The sequence below is a fragment of the Meriones unguiculatus genome, chromosome 12 (assembly GCF_030254825.1).
Source record: "Meriones unguiculatus strain TT.TT164.6M chromosome 12, Bangor_MerUng_6.1, whole genome shotgun sequence".
NCBI lineage: Eukaryota > Metazoa > Chordata > Mammalia > Rodentia > Muridae > Meriones > Meriones unguiculatus.
This window is the reverse complement of record NC_083360.1, coordinates 284,158-308,758: the sequence shown is the minus strand read 5'-3', so window position 1 is coordinate 308,758 and position 24,601 is coordinate 284,158. Positions and strand designations below refer to the sequence as shown.

The following is a 24,601-nucleotide window of genomic DNA, read 5'->3' as shown; positions in this document are numbered from 1 at the left end:
GAGTTAGGGAACAGTTAGGGACTTATCACTGGTGCTCCATGGGCTATATAGTTTCACACTGATTGCAAGGTTCATGGACTCAGGAAACCACAAATCCATAGATTTGCCATCAACTAAAGAAGCCAGATTAAGAATACCTAGTAGAGGGCTGGAGACATGGTTCAGAGTTTTGAGCCACGTTTTGTTGCCCTTGCAAAGGATCCAGGTTTAGTTCCCAGCACCTACAATGGTGGCTTATAACCAGTCATCTGTAGCGCTAGTTCCAGGTGACCCAATACCCTCTTCTGACCTCCACAGGTACCACAAGACAAACATACAGGCAAAGCATAAAATAAGTAAATCTAAAAAAAAAAAAATTTAAAGAACACCAATGTCATGCCTTTAACCCCAGCACTCAGGATAGAGGCAGATGGACACAAGGTGGTAAGTGCCTTTGTCAGTTTTATTTCAACTTTGTTGGATCCTATTCTTCTTGCACAGGGTCTATTCATTATTCTCAGGTCTCCAAGGTAGCCTAGGCTAGCCTCAAATGCCTCATTTTCCTTCCCCTAACTCCCAGACAAAGGCATGTCATCATACCTAAAAACACTAGTAATGCAAACGTCTGTGCTGTGCAAGCCAGTGTGTAACCTTGGCTTATCATTCAGCTCTGCACACCATGGCCTGACCTTTGCTGGTATAACTTGGACCTACTTATCTAATCTTCACTTTCTCCAACATTATCTTTCCTAGTTACTCCATACCTTCTTCTTGAGCCAATATTTCCCTTGCCTGGCTGTACATCAGCAAGGCCTGTGACCTCCACAGAATCCTCCAGATTCTGAGGCCCTGAGTCAGACCATCTGATTCAGGAGCAGCATAGGGGTGTGGTTTAATACTTTTTTTAAACTTTCCCAAATGAATATGATGCAATAATAATTCAATACTACTCTGCCAGGGAACTATGCAGACTCAGTCCTTCCAAAGTTTTCCTTGAACTCCACCCTGTCCAGGCTGAGGACCAAACAAACCCAAGGCCTTGCACAAGCTGTGGAACTGCTCCAGTCATTGCCTAGGTCATTAACTCTTTAAGAGCTGAGACCATCTCATGGCTCTTTGAATCTACTATCTTTCAGCTATTTGATCTTGGTGCCTTGGTTTCTTTGTCTGTGTAAGGTAAACCTCCCCATCACCTCATAGGGGAGCAGTGGGTACTGAGATGGGCAGGGCACAGAAAGCAGAATGGCTTGGTCTGCTACACAGTAGATATTAGGCAAGCGTTCACTATCAGCAACAGGACCAGCCTGAATTCAGTAAAATGTGGATCCTGGTAGACATACCCTGGAAGGATAAGGCAGTGAAGCATCAAAACAAATACAAAAGGTGGCAGAACAGAGAAACACAGCCAACCCTCAGAGACTAAATGGGATGGTGGTAGGGGGAAGAAGAACAAAGGAGGGGCAGGAATGGGCAGGAAAATCCCTCATTTGAAACTCCAAATAGATGTAATTTTTCTGAACTTCAAGGCTTGATTTTTTTTTTTTTTTTTTTGTGGGTGCTAGTGATCAAATGCATGGCTTCTGGCAAGTTGGGCACAGCCTTTACTGCTGAACCAATATTTATTTGTGGGACGTAGAAGGGACACATGCCAAGGCGCCATCCGGGGAGGTAAGATAACTTGTAGGGGGCGGCTAAAAGTTTCCAAGCTTATTTATTCTAGAGCTGATCATTCAGCAGGTCCCAGGACCACACATGCCCGTGAGGGCTGCTGGAGGTGAGTTTGCTGTTTGTGAGAATCCTGAAGACCACAGGTGCCTGTGAGGACTGCTGGAGGTGAGTTTGAGCTGTGGAAAGTCTTACACATCCTGTTAAGATAAAACTGCCCATGGAGAGGTATGTGACAGTAATGCTCAACATTTTTTTTTTTTAAAGATATGTGTGTGTGTGCCAGAAGATGCTCTGGAGCTACAGCTGAAGAGGCTTGTGAGCTGCCTGACAGAGGGGCTGGGAACTGAACTCAGGTCCTCTGCATAAGCAGCAAGCTCTCCTAACTGCTGGGCCATCTCTTCAGCCCTTCACCAAAGCTTTTAACTGAGGAAATGTCATAGTCTAGTCTGGTTTTTTATTTTTTTTTATTTGAAAGTTACATACTCATTTACTTACTTGTTTTGTGTATGTATGTATGTGTGTAAGCACATGTGCCACAGCACTCTTGTTGAGGTATAAGGACAACTTGAGAAGTTAGTTCTCTTCCATACTGTGTGTGTGTTGGGGGACAGGGTGAGTCCCAGGGAACTGAACTCAGATCATCAAGCTTGGAGGGAGGTGGCTTATCTGTTGAGCTATCTTGGTAGTCCCTGCTTTGTTTGGTTTGAGATCTCATGTATCCAGGCTGGCTTGGATACACGTATATAAGTACACTAGGTAGCCCTGGCTGGAATGAACTCCTGATTCTCCTGTCTCTGTCTCTAGAATGGTGGGATTACAGACTTGTGCCACTTACTCATAGTTTGCCGAGATGGGAAGATAATTATAGTGCCATTCTAGGAAGTAAATTTGGTACATGAGACCCAGTACGATTCTATAGGCCAGAGATACAATAGCAAGTGAAGGGTACATAATCAGAACAGGGGCAACAGGCAGAGATGGAAGAAATGTTGTTTAGGCATTAAAAATACAAACTAAAAAAGATTTGAGGAGGTCAGACACAGCACATGAGTAAGAAGGACTCTTGGATCTTAAGGTTCAAGGCCAGCCGGAGCTAGGTATTGAGTTTGAAGCCAGCCTAGGCACATAATGAGACCAAAACGGGCTAAGGTGTAGTTGAGCCGTGTATCGCAGGCCTAACATGCGTAAGGTTTTAAGTTTGATCCACAGCACCATAAGAAAGAAAACAATAGTGTTTTACAAAGATTCTACGAAGCCCTAAAAATGTTTTTTTTATGTTCAGACAAACTTCTGAACTGTCTTTAAAGTGGTTCTTCAGATGGCCACCTTCTGTAATGAGGAAACCATGCCCAAAGGGAACTATAAAATGCAGGGACTAGAGAAAAAAGATGCTAAAGCACAGCAGGGGTCAGATCTAGAGATCCACAACTGCCAGCAGAAATAGAGAGAGGGAGATCATGGTCCTGATGCTGGGAATCCTGAAGACAGGGGTTGGCCTTCAAGTATCCCTGCCCTCAAGGAGCTCTGAACAAAGACTGACAGAAGATGCCTAAGTAAAACAGTCACCAGATACATAGTTACTAGACACAGGACAACAGAGGGTGAAGAAGCTAGAAACCTGTAGATAGGAGTGTGGGCTAGCAGGACAGGGCTTGGCAGCCAAAGGAACCTGTCACCAAGCCTGATGACCTGAGTCTGGCTCCCAACCCTGAATATAATTTAAAAAAAAAAAAAAAAAAAAAAAGGTTTTTAAAAAGATGTAGAGTCAGAAAGAGCTGAGCTCAGTCTGAGTCAGAAGCCAGTGGGACGTGTTGACTGCTGATACTGCAGCTGGGATAGCTCGGAAGCAGGCCGAGACTTGGAGACCTGTGGAAGAGAGTCACAGGAGTTCCCAATCACAGCCACATCACAGGCCTCATGGGTCATAACAAGGACCTTTTACTATGCATCAAACAGAAAGTGCCACAAGAATTTTAGGTGAAAAGAAGCCAAAAGCAAACTCATACTTCTTCAAGCCAATTCTTCAAGAGAAACAGGGAGACAGTTAAAACATATAAGGCCTGGCATGGTGTGACAGTCACTTTTTTTTTTTTAAGATTTTTTTATTTTATGTATATGAGTGTTCTAATCTACATTTACACCTGCCAGAAGATGGAATTAGTTTACATTACAGATGGTTTGTGAGCCACCATGTGGTTGCCGGGAATTGAACTCAGGACCTTTGGAAGAGCAGACAGCACTCTTAACCTCTGAGCCATCTCTCCAACCCCCGACAGTCACCTGTTTGTTTTTCGACACAGGGTTTCTCTGTGAAGCCCTGGCTGTCCTGGACTTAATTTGTAGACTAGGCTGGCCTTGAACTCACAGTGATCCACATGCCTATGCCTTCCAGAGTTCTGGGATTAAAGGTGTATGCCACCACACCCGGCCTGACCAGAACTTGGGAGGCTGAAGTGGGCAGATATCTTTGATTTCAAGACCAGCCTGTTCTACAAAGTAAGTTCTAGAGCAGCCAAGGCTACAGAGTAAGACCCTGTCTTAAACAAACAAACAAACAGAGAGACAGACAACAAGTAGAACCTATTATAACACCCTACATATGAGATGGTGAACAGCAAGGAGGGAGAATGGGGTGGTGTAAAGTACAGTTTTGGTTACATCCTGAAGATAGATGATAATGGATAGACCCTGAGAGCCCTGTCACTTTCAGGACAGAGCTACCACAAACTTATGGGAAAAACAAAGGAAGAAAGCAGCTGTGACAGATACTACTAGGAACTCAGTTCTGAAGATGATGTTTTTGAGATGCCTGTGAAACACCAGACATGTCCAGATGAAAGTTATCAGCACAAACATAATGAGTCATGAGACTTGAGAATATCATCAAGGGTGTATAGGAAGGGAATAGCTCCAGGGAGTGAGCATATGAGGCCGGGGGGCGGGGGTGGGGTGTGGAAGAAGACAAAGTAGTTGAAAAGTTAGAACTGAGAGGAAATATGGCTAGAGAGAGTTGGGAGAACTGGAAGACTGAATAATTACGGGTTCAGAGTAAATACACAAAAGCTTTATTTAGAGACAGAAAGAGATAGGAAATTATGTCATGGGTTGTACTGGGTAGGTAACTCTATAATTCAGTTTTTGCCAAGCAAACATGAGGCCCTGAGTTCAGTCATTAGAACCTCTGTGAAAAAGTGGGGCATGATGGCACATTTGTGATCCCAGTGCTGGGAAAATGGAGACAGGGTAATCCCTCCCTGGGACTCACTGGCCAGCCAGGCAGCCTAGTCTAACTGGTGAGCCACAGATCCCATTGAGAGACCCTGTATCTACACACACACACAGACACACACACACACAGATGGCTCATGAAAAATGACATTTGAAGCAGACCTCTGGCCTCCACATACATGTGCACACACATGGCATTTGCACCAGCACAAAGGTAGTCCTGCACGCATGAACACATATCACAAAGTAAAAATAAAGCTGTGTATAAGGCACAACTCTAATCCTAGTACTCGAGAGGCAGAGGGCAGATTTCTATGAGTTAAAGGCCAGCCTGGTTTATGTTTATGAAACAGGCTCCAGGCTATATAGTAAGACCCTGTCTCAAAAGAAAACACTGAAAAAACAAACAAAGATGTCAAAAGTTGTTTCAATAAAAAGAAATAAATATAAAGTAGCAGAGAATTATTAAAGAGAAAAAGCACTGGCACACTCCTTTGATCCCAGTACTTGGGAGGCAGGCGCAGGTAGATCTCTTGTGAGTTTGAGACCAGCCTGGTCCACAGAGTGAGTTCCAGGGCTACACAGAGAAACTGTGTCTCAGAAAAACCAAAAGCCAAAAGCAAAACCAAACCAAACAAAAAACCCAAACCATATTCCCTGACTAATGCCAAAGCTCATGTAGATTCTACAAGTGGGAACATAACTGTTTCTCTTTATACCTGTCCACCAGTTGGATCTATGAATAACTGAGGGAGTGATTGGTTTTGGATCAAGGTCTCATGTACGCCTGGCTGGTCTCTAACTCACTAAGTGGCAGAGATTGACCCTGAACCTCTGATCCTTCAGCCTTTGTCTCCCCATGCCTAGCTTATTTGGTGCTGGGGCTCAAATTCCGGACTTCATATATACTAAAATTGCAGAATTTAGAGGCCCTGTCTAAAAAACAGAAGGTGTAGAATGAATATACTTGATGTCTACCTCTTGCCTACACACATACACACACACACACAAACACACACACACACCTGTTTGAACATGCACAAAAAAGCAGGGACACCTGGAGTTTTGCCTCTCTATTTAGGATCAGTAAATGACATTTCACTGACAGAAACAAAAATATAAACTGAGCATGTTGGTACACAACCTTTAATCCTAGCACTCAGGAGGAAGAGGCAGGCGGATTCCTGAATTCCAGGCCAGCCTGATCAACAGAGAAAGTTCAAGAACAACCAAAAGTACACAAAGAAATCTTTTATCAAGGAGAGGAGGGGAAAAAGGGGGGAGGGGGCTGGAGAGATGGCTCAGTGGTTAAAAGCACTGTCTGTTCTTTCAGAGATCTTGAATTCAATTCCCAGCAACCACATGGTGGCTCACAACCATCTATATTGGGATCTGATGCCCTCTTCTGGCATGCAGGTGTACATGCACAGAGCACTCATATATGTAAAATAAATAAATATATCTTTTAAAAAAAGCCTACTTGATTTACAAGTGGCCCTGACTCAAGAGTCCAACCACCATACATGCAATAAACATTTGTTTTCCTACAAGAAGTTCAATTAAGCTCATTTTCAACTAGAAAAGCAGGCTTTAGGACTTTGACCTCCAGTGGCAAATACCTGGGCTGTACACCAAAGCTTGATGAATGCTGTCAGAGAAGAGACTAAAGAAGTGGAGCACTGTAACTTCAGTAACTCCAGTAACTTCTGTAACTTCAGCTTGCCATCTTTCTAGTCCTTGCTCATGTTGTCGTTGCTACCATATCCATTTCCATTACCATATCCTGCATCAGCCACTGCACTCTGACAATTTCTACTGTAGGCTCGACCCTGCACTAGTCAAGTTAGTGTAGTTACAGAGGTGGGAACCTAGGGCACAAATAACAAAAGTAATTGACAACGGCGTAAGAAGCCTCTACTTACCTGGTGCAATAGCATGTGCCTGTAGTCCCAGCACTCAGGGAGACAGAGGCAGAACTCTGGGAGTTTGAGAGCAGCCTGGTCTACAAAGTGAGCCCAGGACAGCCAAGGCTACACAGAGAAACCCTGTTTTCAACAACAACAAGCCTGTACCTCATGGTGTCTTTAGTCTCAAACCCTGAATGAAAACAGTGCTTGGCAGGCGTGGAATCCTAGCACTGAGAATGGAATCCCCCTCCATAGTGAGTTCCAGGCCAGCCAGGAGATATGGGATAGTTCAAAAATAAACAAGTAACCCAAGAGAAGTATGTGCACGCACCTGTACTCTGTGAGGTAGAGGCACTGAGTTTAATTCCCAGGCTGTAAACAAGCTGGGCACCAACACCAGGGGACACAAAGTCATGGTGCTCTGGGCTGCCGGCCGAGATCAGAAAGCCCCAGGCCGCTGAGGGAAGGTCTCAAAACAGAAAAGGAGGCAGACACGCTTGAAAGGGGACATGACCCAGGCCATCCTCTGGCCTCCACATCCACACACAGGCATTCGCAGCACAGGGACACTCAACCACAGGGGCACACACGCATGCGCACACACAGAGACCAAGAAGAGTGAGTGCTGGACATCTGAAGCTAAATATAAACAAGTAACCTATGAAAAAATGTGATTTGGCACTGGAAATGTAGGTCAGCAGCAGAGTACTTGCCCAAAATGGGCAACACCTAAGGTTAGAAAACTAGCATAGTACAATAAATGGAGACAACATAATCCAGCAATCAAAATCTTCAGACATGTGCAGGAGACTTCAGATTGGTCAAAGTATGCTTTTCAATTAAGTATATTTTTGAGCTGGAAGTAAAGAAAAACTCCCAAAAACATATTTTCTGCCTAATGACAAAACATTTTTTTTGAGACAGTGTTTCTCTGTGTAGTCCTAGCTGTCCTGGAACCCACTTTGTAGACCAGGATGGCCTTGAACTCAGAGATCCACCTGCTTCTGCCTCCAAAGCTCTGAGATTAAAGGTGTGTGCCATCACCACCCAGGGACAAATACAAATTCTTTACTGAAGACAAGAGATCTACAATAGAAAACTCTGTAAATTCCTTCACAAATTTCCTCCAAGGTATTACCTCCTATACTTTCCCACCCTTGGAAGTCTAGAACTCTCTTAAGTCTTGTTAGTCTCCCACAAACTTAAGTTTTTAGTTGAAGAAGTTATAAAGGAAGAGTTTTTTGTTTGGTTTGGTTTTAATGGGGTTTTGCCATGTAGCACAGGATAGCCTGGAATTCACCATTCTCCTGCCTCAGCCTTCCATGTGGGATTTTAGGCATTTACTGCCATCCACAGACACAAGAGCTGTAAGTTAATGACCCTTTTTGAGAAGCCTGTGACTCCACTTGAGGCTGTCAAAACATTTGAGTATATTAAGCAGCAAAAGCACAACAGAGAGCCACTTACCATAAAATAAACTAAGTCAAGCATGATGGCACATGCCTAAAATTCTAGCACCTTGGGAAGTGGAGGCCATACAATCAGAGGTTCAAGGCCAACCTGGGCTATTTGAACTCTTTTCTCCCCCCCCCCCAACGATTTATTTATTTATGTATGAGTCCTCCATCTGCATGTGCACCTGCATGTTAGAAGGGGGCATGAGATCACATTATAGATGGTTGCCAGCTACCTTGTGGTTGCTGAGAATTGAACTCAGGACCTGGAATTGCAGGCAGTACTCTTAACCTCTGAGCCATCTCTCTAGCCCCTGTGAAACTGTTTTTTTAAAAATGAAGAAAACAAATAGAGAATACTGTCTGCTAACTATTCAAGGCCCTTTGCCTTTGCTGTGCCCAGGCCCACTCTCCTTTTGCCCGCTGGTACTTACACTCCCGGAGGCATTCTGTGTCTGTGCAATAGGACTGCGACTGCCGGAGCTGCAGTGAGAGAAAGGAGAGTTAATTGCTGAGCCACAAACACGGCAGGGGCCATCAGGCTATGGTCAGGGGTAAGGGGTAGGAGTGAGGGTAGGGCATGCTAGCTCTGCATGTAATTCCTAGCACCACATAATAAGCAAGCAAATCAATTTTTTAAAAGTTTAGACATATTTGTTTAACTTTAAGTGAGATTTTTGCCTGCATGTTTGTGTACCACATGTATACCTGGTGCCCAACAGAGATCAGAACTAGGCATCGAATCCCCGGTATCTGGAGTTACAGAGGTTGTAAGCTACCACATGAATGCTAGGAATTGAACCCAGGTCCGGTCCTCTGGACAGACAGTGCTCTTAATCTTCTGAGCCATCTCTCTAGCCCTACCTCCCCTTTTAATCTTCTTTCCTTCCTTCCTTCCTTCCTTCCTTCCTTCCTTCCTTCCTTCCTTTTTTCCTTTTTCCTTTCCTTTTCCCTGCCCTTCCCTTTCTTCTTTCTTTCTTTTTTTGTGACAGGGTCTCATTCATGCAAGCCAGGCTAGCCTCAAACTCACTACACAGCAGAGGATGACCATAAACTCTGGACCTTCCTTGCCTCTACTTCCCAAAGGCTAGGATTACGGAGACGTGCCACATTGCCCAACTATAAAATTCATAAAATTTGGCTTTAGAATCATGAGATTATAAATTTAAAATATTCAAATATCCATCAGCCAGTTACATAAAGCAAAGTATGCATGTTCTGCTCACGCTAAGGTCTTTCAGGTGGCAGAGGAATGAAAATCTCAGTGGAGATGGCTGAATGGCAGAGGGTGAAGGACAGGCAACTTTTCCATGCAGTCTCATTATGAACAACACCTCTTACATACTCAGTAACCCATCCCCTGTGGCTGTCTGTCCAGCAATCTGCAGAACAATTGCTGGGCTAGCAAGAACATGGGCTCCACAGAGTGACAGGCATCACCTGTAAGTCAGGTTAGACAGCTTCCTAATGTTTCAAGACTCCGGGCCACCTCTAAGCTTTAGTTTTTTTTCATCTATTAAAATGGGGCCAAAAAAAATTGCCTACCATCTATGCCTAGCATAGACACATGTGAGAGGCAGTGAACAGCCCGTGAATTCTACTGCTCCTGTGCTACACACAGGGTACAGTGTTACCTGAGCAGGACAGCAATAAACAACAATTCTTGCTGAGTCAGAATGGCAGTATAAGATCTTAACTAATGTAAAATTATGCTGCATACCTTTTGTTTGTTCATTTGCTTTCTCGAGACAGGATTTCTCTGACCTTGCCTGTCCTGGAACTAGCCTTGTAGACCAGGCTGGTTTTACACTCAGAGAACCCCTTGCCTCTGCCTCCTAAGTGCTGGGATTAAAGACACCACCCAGCTATGCTGTATATCTTAATCCTTCTGAATCCAAAAGGAATCATTTGAACACGCAAGGTTACTCCAAGGGGAAACAAGACTACAAGAGTCTTGTCACAGAACAGGTGCAACCCCCCACTCTAAACACACACATAGACAAACAGTCTGAGAAAGAAGACTGGAAACTTGCAAGCCAGCTCCCAATGTACACAGCCTCATATACACAGTGGGGAACAACAAAAAAGGCCTACTAAAGTATAGCCTAGGCTGGCTCAAACGCATCACGATCTACCTAACTCTGGTTCCTGGCTGCTGTATTACTCAAAGCCTATAGGCCACCAGGTCACTTTTACAAATATGCTGTATCATGCATCTCCCCGAGTTTTATCATAATATTTTGCTTTTGCTATGAATCTTTTAATGGTACAATTAAGTTTATTTTTAAATTAACAAACTATTTTAATTGAGTGGTCTCAGAGTCCTCTGTTAGTAGTGGTTTTATTTATTTGGCTTTTGGGCTCAAACTCAAAATCCTTCTGCTTTAATCTGCCCAATGCTGGGGTTTCAGGCCAGTTTCACCATGCCGGATTAGGCAATTACCTTTAAGTATTAATATTCTTGTTTTTGTTTTGTTTTAAGACAGGATTTCTCTGTGTAACCTTGGCTGCCCTGGACTTGCTTTGCAGGCTGTCCTCAAACTCAACTGCCTCTGCCTCCCTGAGTGCTGGGATTACAGGCATGCACCACCATGCCCGGCTAATCTTAATATCATCATTTAGACATCAGAAGAGTAGATAGTTGATGTCAGATGTGGAGCACATGATTTTTAATTCTAGCACTTGGGAGACAGAGGCAAGACAATCTCTGTAAGTTAAAAGCCAGCCTGGTGGTCAGGATAGCCAGGGCTACACAGAGAGACACATCCTTTTTCTAAAGAGAACTCAACAACTTAAAAGGCTGACTTATGACTAGACTGTGGCTTGGCATTGTCCTTTCTCCATCTATGTAGCAAATAAAACTAGTTGTGACACAATGAAGACACATTTCTATTTATTTATTTATTTATTTATTTATTTAATGAACACATATTTCACTTGAAAGGAACTCACTATGTATCTATTTTCATCCACCTCTTTTTAGAAAACATTTCACAAGCCAGGTAGGGTGGCCAGCATTGGGGCCCAGCCTGTTCTACACAGCAAGTTCTAGGCCTGCCAGAGCCACATAGTAAAATTCTGTCTTAAAAAAAAAAAAAAGGCCTAAAGGATTATACTGGGATAGAGAAGGACAATGTCCACTGTGAGGACTGGTGGGGTGTGGTGTGTGTGCACCTGTTTGCTTGCTCATGGCTGCACAACTGGGGACCAGAGGATGACATTGGGTGTCTTTCTCTATTGTTCTCCAATTTGTTTTTTGAAGCAAAGTCTCTTACTAACCCTGGAACTCTCTTTTGACCAGATTAGCCCCCAGTGATGCCTCAGGGTCCACCACTCTCTGTCCCCACAGCACAGGTCAGGGAGGGGGTGACAGGTATGTTTCAGCATGTGTGGCTTTTGTATGTGTACCGGGGATCTCAACTCAGGTCCCTGCACTTACTTAACTCACTGACCCATCTCACCAGCCACCATTTTAAACAATGTTTCTAAAAAAAAAAAAAAAAAAAAAAAAAACACACAGGGGCTGGACAGATGGCTCAGCTCTTCCAGAGGTCCTGAGTTCAATTCCCAGCAGCTATGTGGTAGCTCACAACCATCTATAATGAGATCTTGTGCCCTCTTCTGGTGTGCTGTATACAGGTAGAGAGAACATTGTATAATATATCATAAAGAGGAACTTCTTTTATATAGATAACATCTCACTGTGTAGGCCTAGTGGGCCTGGAATCTGCTATGCAGGTCAGGCTGGTCTCAAACTCATAGAGATCCACCTGCTTCTGCCTAGTTAAATACCTGCACCATCAGAGCCAGCTAAGAAGTACTTTTGAGGTCATGCTTATTTCAAGTTTTCTAAATGTTTACTCTACCTGCATGATCATGTCTTTTCCCAAAAGTTGGGAATTTTTTTGGTATTTGTTTAGTAGGTTTTCTGTACAGTCAACTTGAGGCTCTCCTTACACAGGTACACCAATGAGACACATATGTATCTTCTAAAGGCTTCTCTAAGCACTCACATTTTCTTTTCATTCTTTCTTTTATGTCTGGCACTAACATTTCAAGTCTTGCCTTTCTTTTTTCTTTTTTTTTTTTTTTCTTTTTTTTTTCTTCTCTGAGACAGGTTTTCTCTTGAACTCACTTTGTAGGCCAGGCTGGCCTCAAACTCACAGCAATCCCCCTGCCTCTGCCTCCCAGAGTGTTGGGATTATGGGTGTAAGCCAACACGCTGGTTTTCGTTTTTTCTTTCTTCCTTCCTTCTTTCCTTCCTTCCTTTCTTAAGTCTTGTCTTTTAACCTGTGTTATTTCTTCTTTCATCTGATCAAGTTTGTTGCTGAAGCTGTCAGCTGATCTTGCCATCTGACTTCTTAGACCACTCATTCCCAATTCCCCTCTACACTGTGTATGCAGACAAGAAGCTGTCTTAACTTGAAGTGTTTATTATATTCTTTTTTTAATGCAGCAAACCATTTATTTATATAATCTTCTAATACACTGGCTTTTAAAAAAGCTACACCTTGGAGGCTCTGCTCCACCAGGCATCACCTTTGATATTTCTAGCATCAGTTGTAAACTTTAGGGGATGTACATTTTTCCTTATAATTCCATCTTGGGAATTATCTGCTGTATGGCCATCTCTTACATTTCCCCTTGACTCTGTGTCCTGAGGGATCAGTCCGAGGCTTGACCTACAGGTTTTATTCCCTCATGGCATAATCTCCATAGCTACCTACTTCCACCACATCTTCCTCCTGCACCCTAACCTAAAAACTGAGCTAAAATTAGAAAGCAGCAGCATGGTAGAGAGTCACATGTACACTACCAGGAAAGGGGAGGGTGGGACATGCCCCAGTTTTAATTTCTTCTAAAATATAGCCAATTAGAACAACAACAACAAGATACTAAATTAAAATATAATTTTAAAGGAGAGATGGTAATTTTTTTCTCTTCTTTTTTTTTAATTAATTATACTTTATTCACTTTGTATCCCCCCATTAGACCCTCCCTCCTCCCCTCCCGATCCCACCCTCCCTCCTCTTCTTCATGCATGCCCCTCCCCAAGTCCACTGATAGGGCAGGTCCTCCTCTTCTTCCTTCTGATCTTAGTCTATCAGATCTCATCAGGAGTGGCCACATTGTCATCTTCTGTGGCCAGGGGGAGGTGATCAAAGAGCAGGCCAATCAGATTGGCAGTCCCTGTTCCCATTACTATGTAACCTTCTTGGACACTAAACTGCCATGGGCTACATCTATGCAGAGGTTCTAGGTTGGAGAACCCCTGCATGGTACTTGGTTAGAGTATGAGTCTCTGAGAGGACCCTGTGTTCAAATTTTCTGGTTCTGTTGCTCTCCTTGTGGAGTTCCTGTCCTCTCTAGGTCTTACTATTTCCCACTTCTTACATAAGATTCCATGCACACTCCAACAGTTGGCCGTAAGTCTCAGCGTCTGCTTTGATAGTCTGCAGGGCAGAACCTTTCAGAGGCCCTCTGTGGCAGGTTCCTCGCTTGTTTCCTTTCTTCTGATGTCCTTTGAGATGGTAATTTTTAATTAAATGTAGATGCCTTGCTTCACCACAGTTTAGGTTCCTAGACTAGTTTTTGTTATTAATATCAAAGTTCTTTTAGAACTTAGGCCTTATGTTGGATTAAATTTAAGACTTGAGGGGCTGGAGTGATGGTTCAGTGGTTACGAGCACTGGCTATTCTTCCAGACAGTATTGGTTCAATCCCTAGCGCCCACACTGAGACTTACAACCAGGGGATCTGTGACATACTTCTACTGTCTCAAGAGTACCAGCTACACATATAGTACACAGGCATATTCAGGCAAAAAAAAAAACAAACAAAAAAACAAACAAAAAAACCCCACAAAAACACAGACGAACACAAACACAAAATATACTTTTGTAAAAATTTTAAGGCTTGCCAGGTGCAGTGGCACATGCCTGTAATTCCAGTACTTGGGAGGCAGGGGCAGGTGGGTCCCTGTAAGTTCGAGGCCAGCCTGGTCTACAAAGTGAGTCCATGACAGCCAACACTACACAGAGAAACCCTGTCTTAAAAAAAAAAAAAAAAAAAATTAAGGCCTGAAAGGTTGAGAATATAGCTCAGCAGTAAAGTGAGTATTGCCTAGTGTACATGAGGCACTGGATATAATCGCTAATGCTTAAAAAAATAGTACTTTATTATTAGTAATGGTCAAATTTCTTCTTTTATACTAAGAAGTATACACTATCATATAAACAGTATCAATTTTAAGTTTAGGAATTAAGAAAGTCTTAAAATGCTCTAAGTGAAATGAGAACTGAGAAGAGTGGTGGTGGCACACACCTTTTGTCCCAGCACTTGGGAGGCAGAGGCAGATGTATGTCTGTAAGCTTGAGGCCAGCTGGGACTACAGAGCGAGTTCCAGGCCATCCTCAGCCTCCCAAGTGCTGGGATTAAAAGTGTTGTGCCACCACTGGCCAGATTTTTAAAAAGACTTATTTTAACCTTTGCCAAACAACTTATTAGATCTAGAAATGCTTTCTACAGAGATTCTTATTGTAGTGATTTATGTTGGAGAAGGACTGAACTGTGTGTATCAGAAAGGAGCCATGGTTTCATAGTAGTTTGGCAGGTAAACTCCACATAACTAAAAACAATTATCTGGCACAACATGAATACAACAGGTTCAACATGATTGTAGTTAACTAATCAGGACACCAAGTGTCCTTAAAATAAATCTACAGAAGTAAAGAAATAGTTGGTTTGTATCTCTATAAAACAAATACTGGCAGGTGTTTTTCATTATGACTTAACTTACCATGGAGTTTCTACTATCAACTACATTTTAGTGACTTTCTGGAGAAAATCCTCTATTAACCTTGGTGCGGTTAGTTTTTTGTCTACTACATACAAGCTAAGATCATCTGGGAAGAGGGAGCCACATCAGCCTGTAGGGAAGTCTTCGGAGCATTTTTTGTGATTAATGATTAATGTGGAGGGCCAGAGCCATGCTACCCCTGGACTGGTGGTCCTAGGTTGTTAAAGCAGGCTAAGCAAGTCTTGGGGTACAAGTAATTAAGCAATGGTCCTCTGTGGCCTCTCCTTCAGTTGTTGCCTCCGGGTTCCTGCCTTGAGTTCCTGCCCTGACTTCCCTCCATGAGGGAAAGCTGAGATGAACCCTTTCTTTCCCTAGTTGCCTTTGCTCATGACCAATCACTGCAACAGAGACATAACTAATCAAGCACTAATCTCACAGAACCAGGAAGAAAGAATAGAGAGCAGTTCTTAACAGGACTGCTGTTCATCTCACCAGATTGATCAGTCTTCTCATCGCATGTTCATGAGAGCAAATGCATTCACAGGGATCAAATCCACCTTCAGCCATGGTTACCCGGCTTGATTTCACTCAACTAAATTAAATCTAGGAAGAAAGAAAAAGTAGTTAAGAGTACTGTTGAGTGAAATTACGAAAAATTTATATACCGCATGGATTCATTATGGTTTGCATAAGCTATGTGTAGTCCATATTTATTTATTTTTGCCTTTGTTTTCTTTGTTTTTGTTTTGTTTTGTTTTTTTGAGACAGTATTTCTTTGTGTAGCCTGGCTACACAAAATCTGGAAACTCACTCTGCACACCAGGCTGGCCTTGAAGTCAGAGATCTGCCTGCCTCTCCCTCCTGAGTGCTGAGATTAAAGGCTTGTGTCACCACCTCCAGGCGAGCACTTCATGAAACTATTACTAATATACAATTTTATCATTTGAATTATGAAACCTATAAGCTACTGGCATCTCTTGCCACTAAAATTAAAATTTTTTTAAATTGAAAATTTTAAAGCAACCTTTAGTCTAGCAAGAGAGTAGACTGGCTGAGCATGATAGCTTATAATCCCAGAATGTAGGTGGTTAAAGAAAATTTGAAACCAGCCTGAACTACACAGCAAGTCTGAAGCTTGCCTAGGCTACACAGACTCATCTTAAGAAGAAAGGGAGTGGGGGTACAGAGAGATGGCTCTAGTTAGGAGCTAATCTTCTAGAGGACCTAAGTTCTATTCCAAGCATCCTCATTGGGTAGCTTATAACTCCCTGTAACTCCAGTCCCAGGGGCTCCAACATCATCGTCTGGCCTCTGTAGGCTACTGCATACATGTGGTACACATAAATTCATGTACACACATACACATATACAAACATTTTAAAATAAAAAGGAGTAATCTGAAAGAAAAATGAGGTATCTTACATAATTTCAATGTTTACAAAAGTAAATTAATGGCAATCGGGATGGAGAGATGCCTCAGTGTTTTAGAGCACTTGTTGCTCTTGCAGAATATCAGGGTTTGAGTCTCAGTGCCCACAGAGTGGTTCACAACCATCTGTAAGCCCAGTTCCTAGTCCCTCATCTGACCAGGAATGCACGTGGTACACATACATATATACATACAGGTAAAACATTCATTTTCATAAAATAAAGAAACCTGAAACTTTTTTTTTAATTAATGACAACAGCTAGAGACATATTGTTACATTCTGAAAAACAAAAATGAGATTCTGGGATGAAGTACTAGCAGAAGATTTATCCTTCTGTCTAAAACAATTTTTAGAAAGTGGATAAAATGCATAAAACAGGAACCAGAGAGATGACTCAACAGTTAAGAGTAAAAACTACACTTACAGAAGTTGTTTGATTCCAAGCATCCATACTGGGCAACTCAAACAGCCTGTCATTCCAGTTCTAGAGGGTTCTGATATCTGTTTCCAAATGCACCTGCATTCAAGTGCACACATTCACACAAACATACATCACACACAAATAAGGTGGCACACACCTTTAACCCCAGCACTCAGGGAGGCAGAGGTAGCTTGGTCTCTGTGAGTTTGAATCCAGCCTGGTCCAGTATAGCCAGGGCTATACAGAGAAACCCTGTCTCGAAGTTTTTCTATCTGTCTATCTGTCTGTCTGTCTATCTATCTATCTTTCTATGGGTTTTGTCTGCATATACATCTCAGAAGAGGAGATTGCACAGAACTACAGTTATAAATGCTTGTGAGCAACCATGTAGGTACTGGGATTTGAACAGAGGCCCTGTGGAGAAGTAGGCAGTATGCTTAACCACTGAGCCATCTCTCTAGTCCCCATCAGACAATTTTTAAAAACTTCCCTGAGCAATGGGAAATTAAGTGAGTATTGAGATTGACTCATTTTGCTGCCTAGAGGAATCTTTGGTTCAAAATCCAAGCAGGGAGAAAAGATGACTTAAAATGAAACTGAACAAGGGAAGGGAAAATAAAAAGATTCAAGTCACTGTGGGTCTTTTGGATTAAACTGAGGATCAGGTCTTCACCCAAAGAGCAATGTGAAGCCTACAAAGATAGATTTACCCTCGTTTATTTTAAAACAAACAAACAAACAAACAACAACAACAAAAAACAAAAAAAACCCCACCTCACCTGTGCTATGGAAATTTGGGAGAGAAACCAGAATACATAAAAGAAATCTGGCCAAGCTTAGTAATACAGGCCTGTAATCTCAGCTATTTGGGATACAAAGCTGGAGGAACAGAAGTTCAAGGCCTGCCTGGGACAGGTTACAGAGAAACTTTCAAGGTCAGCCTAGGCAACTTAGCAAGACCCAGTGTCAAAAATTAAACAGTGAAAAGAAAAAGAAAAGGGGGGGGGGAGTGAGATATAGGTCAAAGGTAAAACACTTATTTGCTTACCATGTAGAACTGGCTTCCTACCCACAAATCTTATAGCAAAATAAATTCAAGATGCACAAGTGATTTAAAGTTCAAAAGATCACCAGTGTCCACAAACTGACCCATGTGTAAATACATGAAGACTAGGAACATGAAGAAAAACAAAAATAAAGAAGCCATTTAAAAACAAGACAAGCCAGGCGTGGTGGTGCACTCCTTTAATGCACTTGGGGAGGTAGAGGCAAGCAGATCAATGTGAGACCAGTGCACAGAGTCCAGGATAGCCAAGGCTACACAAAAAACCCTGTCTCAACAAAACAAAATAACAACAACAAAAACAAAAAACTAACAAGCCAACAGCTGTTCAAAGCCAGCCTGAGTTTCAGGACAGAGTGAGTTCCAGGACAACCCTGCCCCCAAAAACAAACAAACAAACAAACAAAGCAAAACAAAACAAAAAAGCCAGCAACAACAAACCAAGCAAACCAAACTATCGACAACTCTAACAGTCAAAAAGTCATAAGCCCGAAATGCAGAGCAAAATGAAAAGACAATAAAAACACTTGCAATCTCTGTCAGGGCCAATTTCCTTAGTTTATAGAGAACTCTAAAAAGCCAATATGAAAACAGCAACCTGGATGGGGTAGTGGTGGCACACGCCTTTAATCCCAGTACTCGGGATGCAGAGACAGGCAGATCTTTGCATTCAAGGCCAGCCTAGTCTACAAAGCAGGTTCCAGGACAGCCAGAATTACACAGAGAAACCCTGTCTCAAAAAAAAAAAAAAAAAAAAAAAAAGGATATTCATTGAAATGTTCTAAAAGTAAAAAAGTAAAAAAATGGTACACCAGAATGTCTACTAGTGTGATTCTGAGTAAATGAATAACAGTGTGACTATAGAAGAAGCTGTAGAACTTATGGAAATAATTAGATCTCAGTGTAAGGATTTGGATAATCAATCTTTCTAATTTTTTTTCTTGGGGTTGGGGGGCTGGAGGCATGGCTTGGTTATTGAGAGGATGTACTGCTCTTGCAGAGGACCCTAGATCAATTCCCAGTACCTGTGTTGGGTGGCTCACGACTATAACCCCAGCTCCAAGGGAGCTGACAGTCTTATAAACTATTTGGTACCTATAATCATATATACACACCAATATAAACACACATATAATTAAAAACAATAAAAATAAATCTTTTTTAAAAATAGTGAGTGTGGAGGGGGAGCTGAGTGAAGGTCCGAGGGCAGTTTGTGAGAACTGGTTCTCTCCTTCCATCACTCCATCACGTGGGCTCTAGAGATGGATCTCTGGTCTTCACACTTGGCAGTTATATGCCTTTGCCCCACTGAGCCTTCTTACTGGTTGACTTGACATTTCTAGGTATCCTGAAATCAAGCTGCAGAACAACCTGTTTCTCATCGAGGGTCTTTCCATCTAAACCCTGTTTGTAGGGGCCAAGGAGAAGGAGAAATAGAAATAGAAATAGAAATAGAAATAGAAATAGAAATAGAAATAGAAATAGAAGGAGAAACTAGGAAGTACAATGTACCAAACTCCAGCTTGCTCACATCGTCCAGAGCCACTCTGGATCCACATCTTTAAAAGGTACAGGGGTGGGGATCAGTATTCTCCTGTGTACCACAGACACAGAAAGCTCAATACATTTGTCCTTCTGATTGTGCTCCTATTCACACAACCAGTGTCTTTTTAACAATACTGGTCTTTCCTTCCTTCTGTCTGAGCCTTCCTCAGCGAATAAAGGGTTGGTTAAGATTGAATTTTTGTTTGTTTGAGACAGGGTCTTCTGTAGCCCAGGCTGGTCATGACTGTGAACTCTGATCTTTCTACTTTCACTTCCCAAATCCTCAGATAATGGGTGTGTGCCATCATGCCCAGCTTCACTAAGAGGTTTTGAAAATGAAATTCAAATACTAAAATGCCCAGGCCCTTCCCAGCTCTCCAGCCTCTGATAGTGGAGACTCTTGGAAGGCACTAGGGTATGGGAGAGATTTGCTTCTATCCACCAACAATCCATTACAAGTGTGAACACAACTTTCTTTAAGTCTGTCTTCCAATTTAAACAAAATTCAATCTGACCTGCTTCTCCTCCCAGTGAGTCCCTCTTGGTCACCATCAGCACCTTAATGCTTCAGCCACAGCACTAGCTGAAGAAGTATTTGTGGAATTCCTGACAATGTTAAATAACATGTGCCAGGAACAAGTGAGCAGACCCTGCTCACTGTGACTGGTTTCCACAGATGAGGGATCACTTCACAGTTCCCATCTTTTTAAAATTCTTTTCTAATTTATTTTAATTGATTAATTTTATGTGTATTGCTGTTTTGCCTGTAGGTATGCCTGTGTGAGGCTGTCAGATCTTGGAGTTACAGACTTGTGTGCCGTCCTGTAGGGGCTGGGAATTGAAGCTGGGTCCTCTGTAAAAGCAGTCAGTGCTCTTAACAACAGAGCTATCTCTCCAGCTCCCCAAAGTCCACATCTTTAATTTTTTTTTTTTTTTTTTTTTTTTTTTGTACAGGTGGTAGTATCACATGCCTTTAGTTCCAGTACTCAGGAGGCAGAAGCAGGCAGATCTCTGTGAGTTGGAGGCTGACCTGGTCTACAGGACAGCCAAGGCTATACTGAGAAACTCTTTTCTCCAAAAAGCAAAACAAAACAAAGCAAAGCTAAGCTAAGCAAAAAAAAAAAAAAAAAAACCAACCAAACAAACAAATGACCTTTTTAAAACAAATTTAGTAGAATGGACAGTTGGTTAAGAAACAAGGTGTGTAAACATGAAACAGAAGCTGAACTGTGGAACCAATTTCACCTCACATTTGTTTCACAGACATTACTAAGCTGCACTGTGCTGAACAAGACTTAGCAGGGCCACTGAGTCAGAATGGTGGGAATCATCCTCAAGGAGGCCTTGATAGAGTCATTTAAAAATCTGCTTTTGAGCCAGGCAATGGTGATGTACGCCTTTAATCCCAGCAATTCAGAGGCAGAGGCAGGCAGATCTCTGTGAGTTTGAGACCAGCCTGTTCTTTGTGACCAGGCAGAGACCTGGCAGGTCTCTGTGAGGTGAGTTTGAGTCCAGAACAGCCACGTTTAGACAGAGAAACCCCATCTCAAAAAAAAAAAAAAAAAAAAAAAAAAAAAAACTGCTTATGCAGGGCATGGTGGCACATGACTGTAATCCTAGCACTCAGGGAATCAAAGCCTGGTGGATCTCTGTGAGTTCAAGGCCAGCCTGGTCTACAAAGCAAGTCTAGGACAGCCAGGACTATACAGAGAAACCCTGTCTCAAAACAAAACAAAACAAAATAAACAGCAACAAAACAACCTTAAAACAAAACTGCTTTCTCTCCTCTTTTCTGTTATTAAAGCTGCTTGCCTCTTTAGCATACACCCTTGAAGTTGTGAAACAATGCGAACATCAAAGGAATGGGCTTAATTCTTAAAGACATAATCAGCTTCACTGCTTGTCTCCTAAAAACGTGCAAACAAGAAGCTGGGGATGCAGCTTGGTTGATGGTGGGCTTGCCTAGCATGCAGGGCTTGACCCCACCAACCTCATAACAGGAAAGGCCACTCTGCAGGAATATCAGAAGTTCAAGGTCTTCTAGATCTAGGAGACCTTGTCTCAAAAAATAAAAAATAAAAAAACAGTACAAGTGGTTACTTGCAAGGCCTAAACCATAAAGATACACACCCCTCTTGCAGAGGACCCAGAGTGGTGCCCAGCACCCACAACTACCTGGAACTCCAGTTCCAGCAGACCCAATGCCCTGTGGTCTCCATGGTGGCACATGGTGCACATAAATTCACAAAGGCATACACACATACACATAAATCAATCTTTTAAAAAGTTAAAAACAAATGCACACTAAAATATTTCAGCGGTGGTGGCATACACCTTTAATCCCAGCACTCAGGAGGCATACACAGGCAAATCTCTGAGTTCAAGGCCAGCTTGGTCTACAGATCCAAGACAGCCAGGATTACACGGAGAAACCCTGTTTCAAAAAACAAACAAAAAAGATAAGCGAGGGAAGTTGAAGGTATTACGTTTGGCTTAAATAAAAATGGCCATGGGTTGACAATGAAATCAGGCAACGGCTACTTAGACATGCCCCCTCTAAATGTTTACATTTGGAAATAACACACTAAACACTTAACTTACAATGTCAGTACTTTCCTAATGAAGTTTGTGACACCAACCAGACTGTAGTAAATGACAAATGGTTTGTGCAGCACAAAAGGAAAGCTGAGAGGCATACAGCAAGCTCTCAAGCCCACCCTCCCCTAGACAATTCCCAGTAAGGAAAGGAGCAAAATGATGCTGGCCGGCTGTCAAGAGGCCAGAGCCATCCCCAATACTGCAAAAATGCTCAGCCTCTCTCAACTAAGACTTCTCCTGGTGGCACCTGGTTATAGTTAAGTTGGCTGAGTCATGCTGTTTCTTTATCTAGTAAAGAAAATTTCCAGTTCTGCTAATCAATTTATAATCTGCCATTAGAAACAAACACTCAGGCCTGCCATGTGGGTTCAATTTACCAAATTTCACCTTTTCGGGGTGGGGGTGAGGGTGTCAGATTTAAAGGCCTCTACAACTCTGGAGGTTATGAAAGAGACATGTAATTCTACTACAGTGTGCTTTTGAGACTGATGCTTATAGCCAGGGCCTAATTCCTTAAAGAAAGAAGCTGAAAAGTTGCTTGTAACTAGGCCAAATACTCCTAGCAATGAGTAACAAGAGTGATGTTACAGTCTTCAGATCAACTAATATCAGTGGGCCTCAGAAGTACAGAACCAGCAACCTTCCTGCTCTTCGAATCCACTTCCTTGCCCCAGAAGCACCAGAGTGACAGTCTGGCACAAATAATTCTACATCCTTTTATATAAAACCCAGAAACATGAACTCTGCTCTTAGGGCCACGCTAATAATAAAAAAAAAAATACTGCAACACTCATCTTTATGTTCAGACATTTTAGGAAAGAATACTAACATTTCTCCATTTAAGGGCTTATATAAAAAGACTTTACTAATTTTCCTTCAGAGCTGAGGATGGGGCCCAGGGCTTGATGATGCTAGGCACAAACTCAACCACTAGGCTACCCATAGCCCTGGCTTTGCCACTTTTACCAACAGCACAAGTTATACATTGCTAATATAGAGTCCCACAAATAATAGTACTCTAGTATGTGAGCATAATTTATTTAAAAGTCTTCATCAACACACAATCTCGCCCTGGCTTTGCCACTTTTACCAACAGCACAAGTTATACATTGCTAATATAGAGTCCCACAAATAATAGTACTCTAGTATGTGAGCATAATTTATTTAAAAGTCTTCATCAACACACAATCTCTTACATCCACACTCTCCCAAGGGCTGTGTACTGTCCTTGTACATGCCTCTTCTCCATGCTTACGTCTACACTGAACACATTGCTTTTCTTTCTGAGACGTTCTCACTATGTGCCTCTAGCTGGCTTGCAAATCACTAAGCAGAACAAACTGACCTTGAACTCTTAAGAGATCTGCCTGCCTCTGCCTCCTGAGTGTTGAGATTAAAGGTGAGCACCACTACAAAAACCTTTGCTAGGATGTCAAGGCCCCAAAATACACATTTTTCTTCCCTAATTTTAATGACAATGAGCATCTTTTATCAATTTCTCCTTTTTCAAATTCCTTTTGTCTTACTGATTCCAGGGGTATTTTCTATTATTGGCTTTTAATCATCTGTCATGTAAAATTAAGAATTTCTTTTATAGGAATGGAGAGGTGGCTCAATGGTTGAGAGCTCTTGCTGCTTTTCTTTCTTCTTTCTATCTTTTTTTTTCTCTCATTCTTTCTTTCTTAAATTTTTTGTTTGGGGCTTGTTTCTTTGAGACAAGTTTCTCTGTGTAGCCTTGGCTGTCCTAGACTCACTTTGCAGATTAGGTTGGCCTTGAACTTACAGAGATCCGCCTGCCTCTGCCTCCCTGAGTGCTGGGATTAAAGGCATGTGCCATTTCGCCAGGTATCTTGATGCTTTTCTGTAAAACCCAAGTTTGGTTTCCAGAACCTATGTCAAGTGGTTTACACCTGCCTATAACTCCAGCACAAGAAATTCTATATCCTCTTCTGGCCTGGAGACACATGCACATAGATGTGTGTGCGCACTTTCACACACAGATAAATAGCTTATTTGCTTTTCTTTTACCTAAGAGGCTCCAAAGCTCTTAGAAGGTGGGGGAGGAGTGGCTCAGCATGTAAAGCACCTGCTGTGTGAGCCTGATGACCTGAGTTTGAACCACCAAGACACTGTGGAAGGAGGGGGCCAGCTCCCAAATTTTCCCTCTGACCTCCACATACACACCACGGTGTATGTGTACATACACACTCAGCTCTCTCTCTCTCTCTCTCAAAAACACACAAAGTGAAAAAGTGACGTTAAAAATAATTTAAATCCCAGCACCTGGGAGGCAGAGGCAGGTGGATCTCTTAAGTTTGAGATCACCCTGGTCTATAGAGTTTTCTAGGACAGCCAGGGCTACACAGAGAAACCCAGTCTCAAACACAGCCAAATAAATACATAACTTGAAAATTGGATGTGGCCCATGCCCTCAATCCCAGTAGTCAGAAGCAAAGGTGGTTGGATCTCTAAGTTCACAGCCAGGCTGGTCTACATAGCAAGTTCCAGG

General features: G+C 42.4%; 1 protein-coding gene across 3 annotated transcripts in view; it reads right to left on the bottom strand.

Moving 5' to 3' along the window:
* Positions 1 to 24,601, bottom strand: part of Smim14 (small integral membrane protein 14) — a 98,433-nt gene that overhangs the window by 6,000 nt on the left and 67,832 nt on the right. For all 3 annotated transcript variants that reach the window (XM_021658710.2, XM_021658709.2, XM_021658712.2), the window contains 2 exons: positions 15,528 to 15,638; positions 8,671 to 8,719 (listed from right to left, as the gene is read on the bottom strand). In XM_021658710.2, coding sequence (XP_021514385.1) covers positions 8,671 to 8,719; positions 15,528 to 15,602 — 124 coding nt within the window. In that variant the 5' untranslated portion in view covers positions 15,603 to 15,638. The remainder of the gene's footprint in view (positions 1 to 8,670; positions 8,720 to 15,527; positions 15,639 to 24,601) is intronic.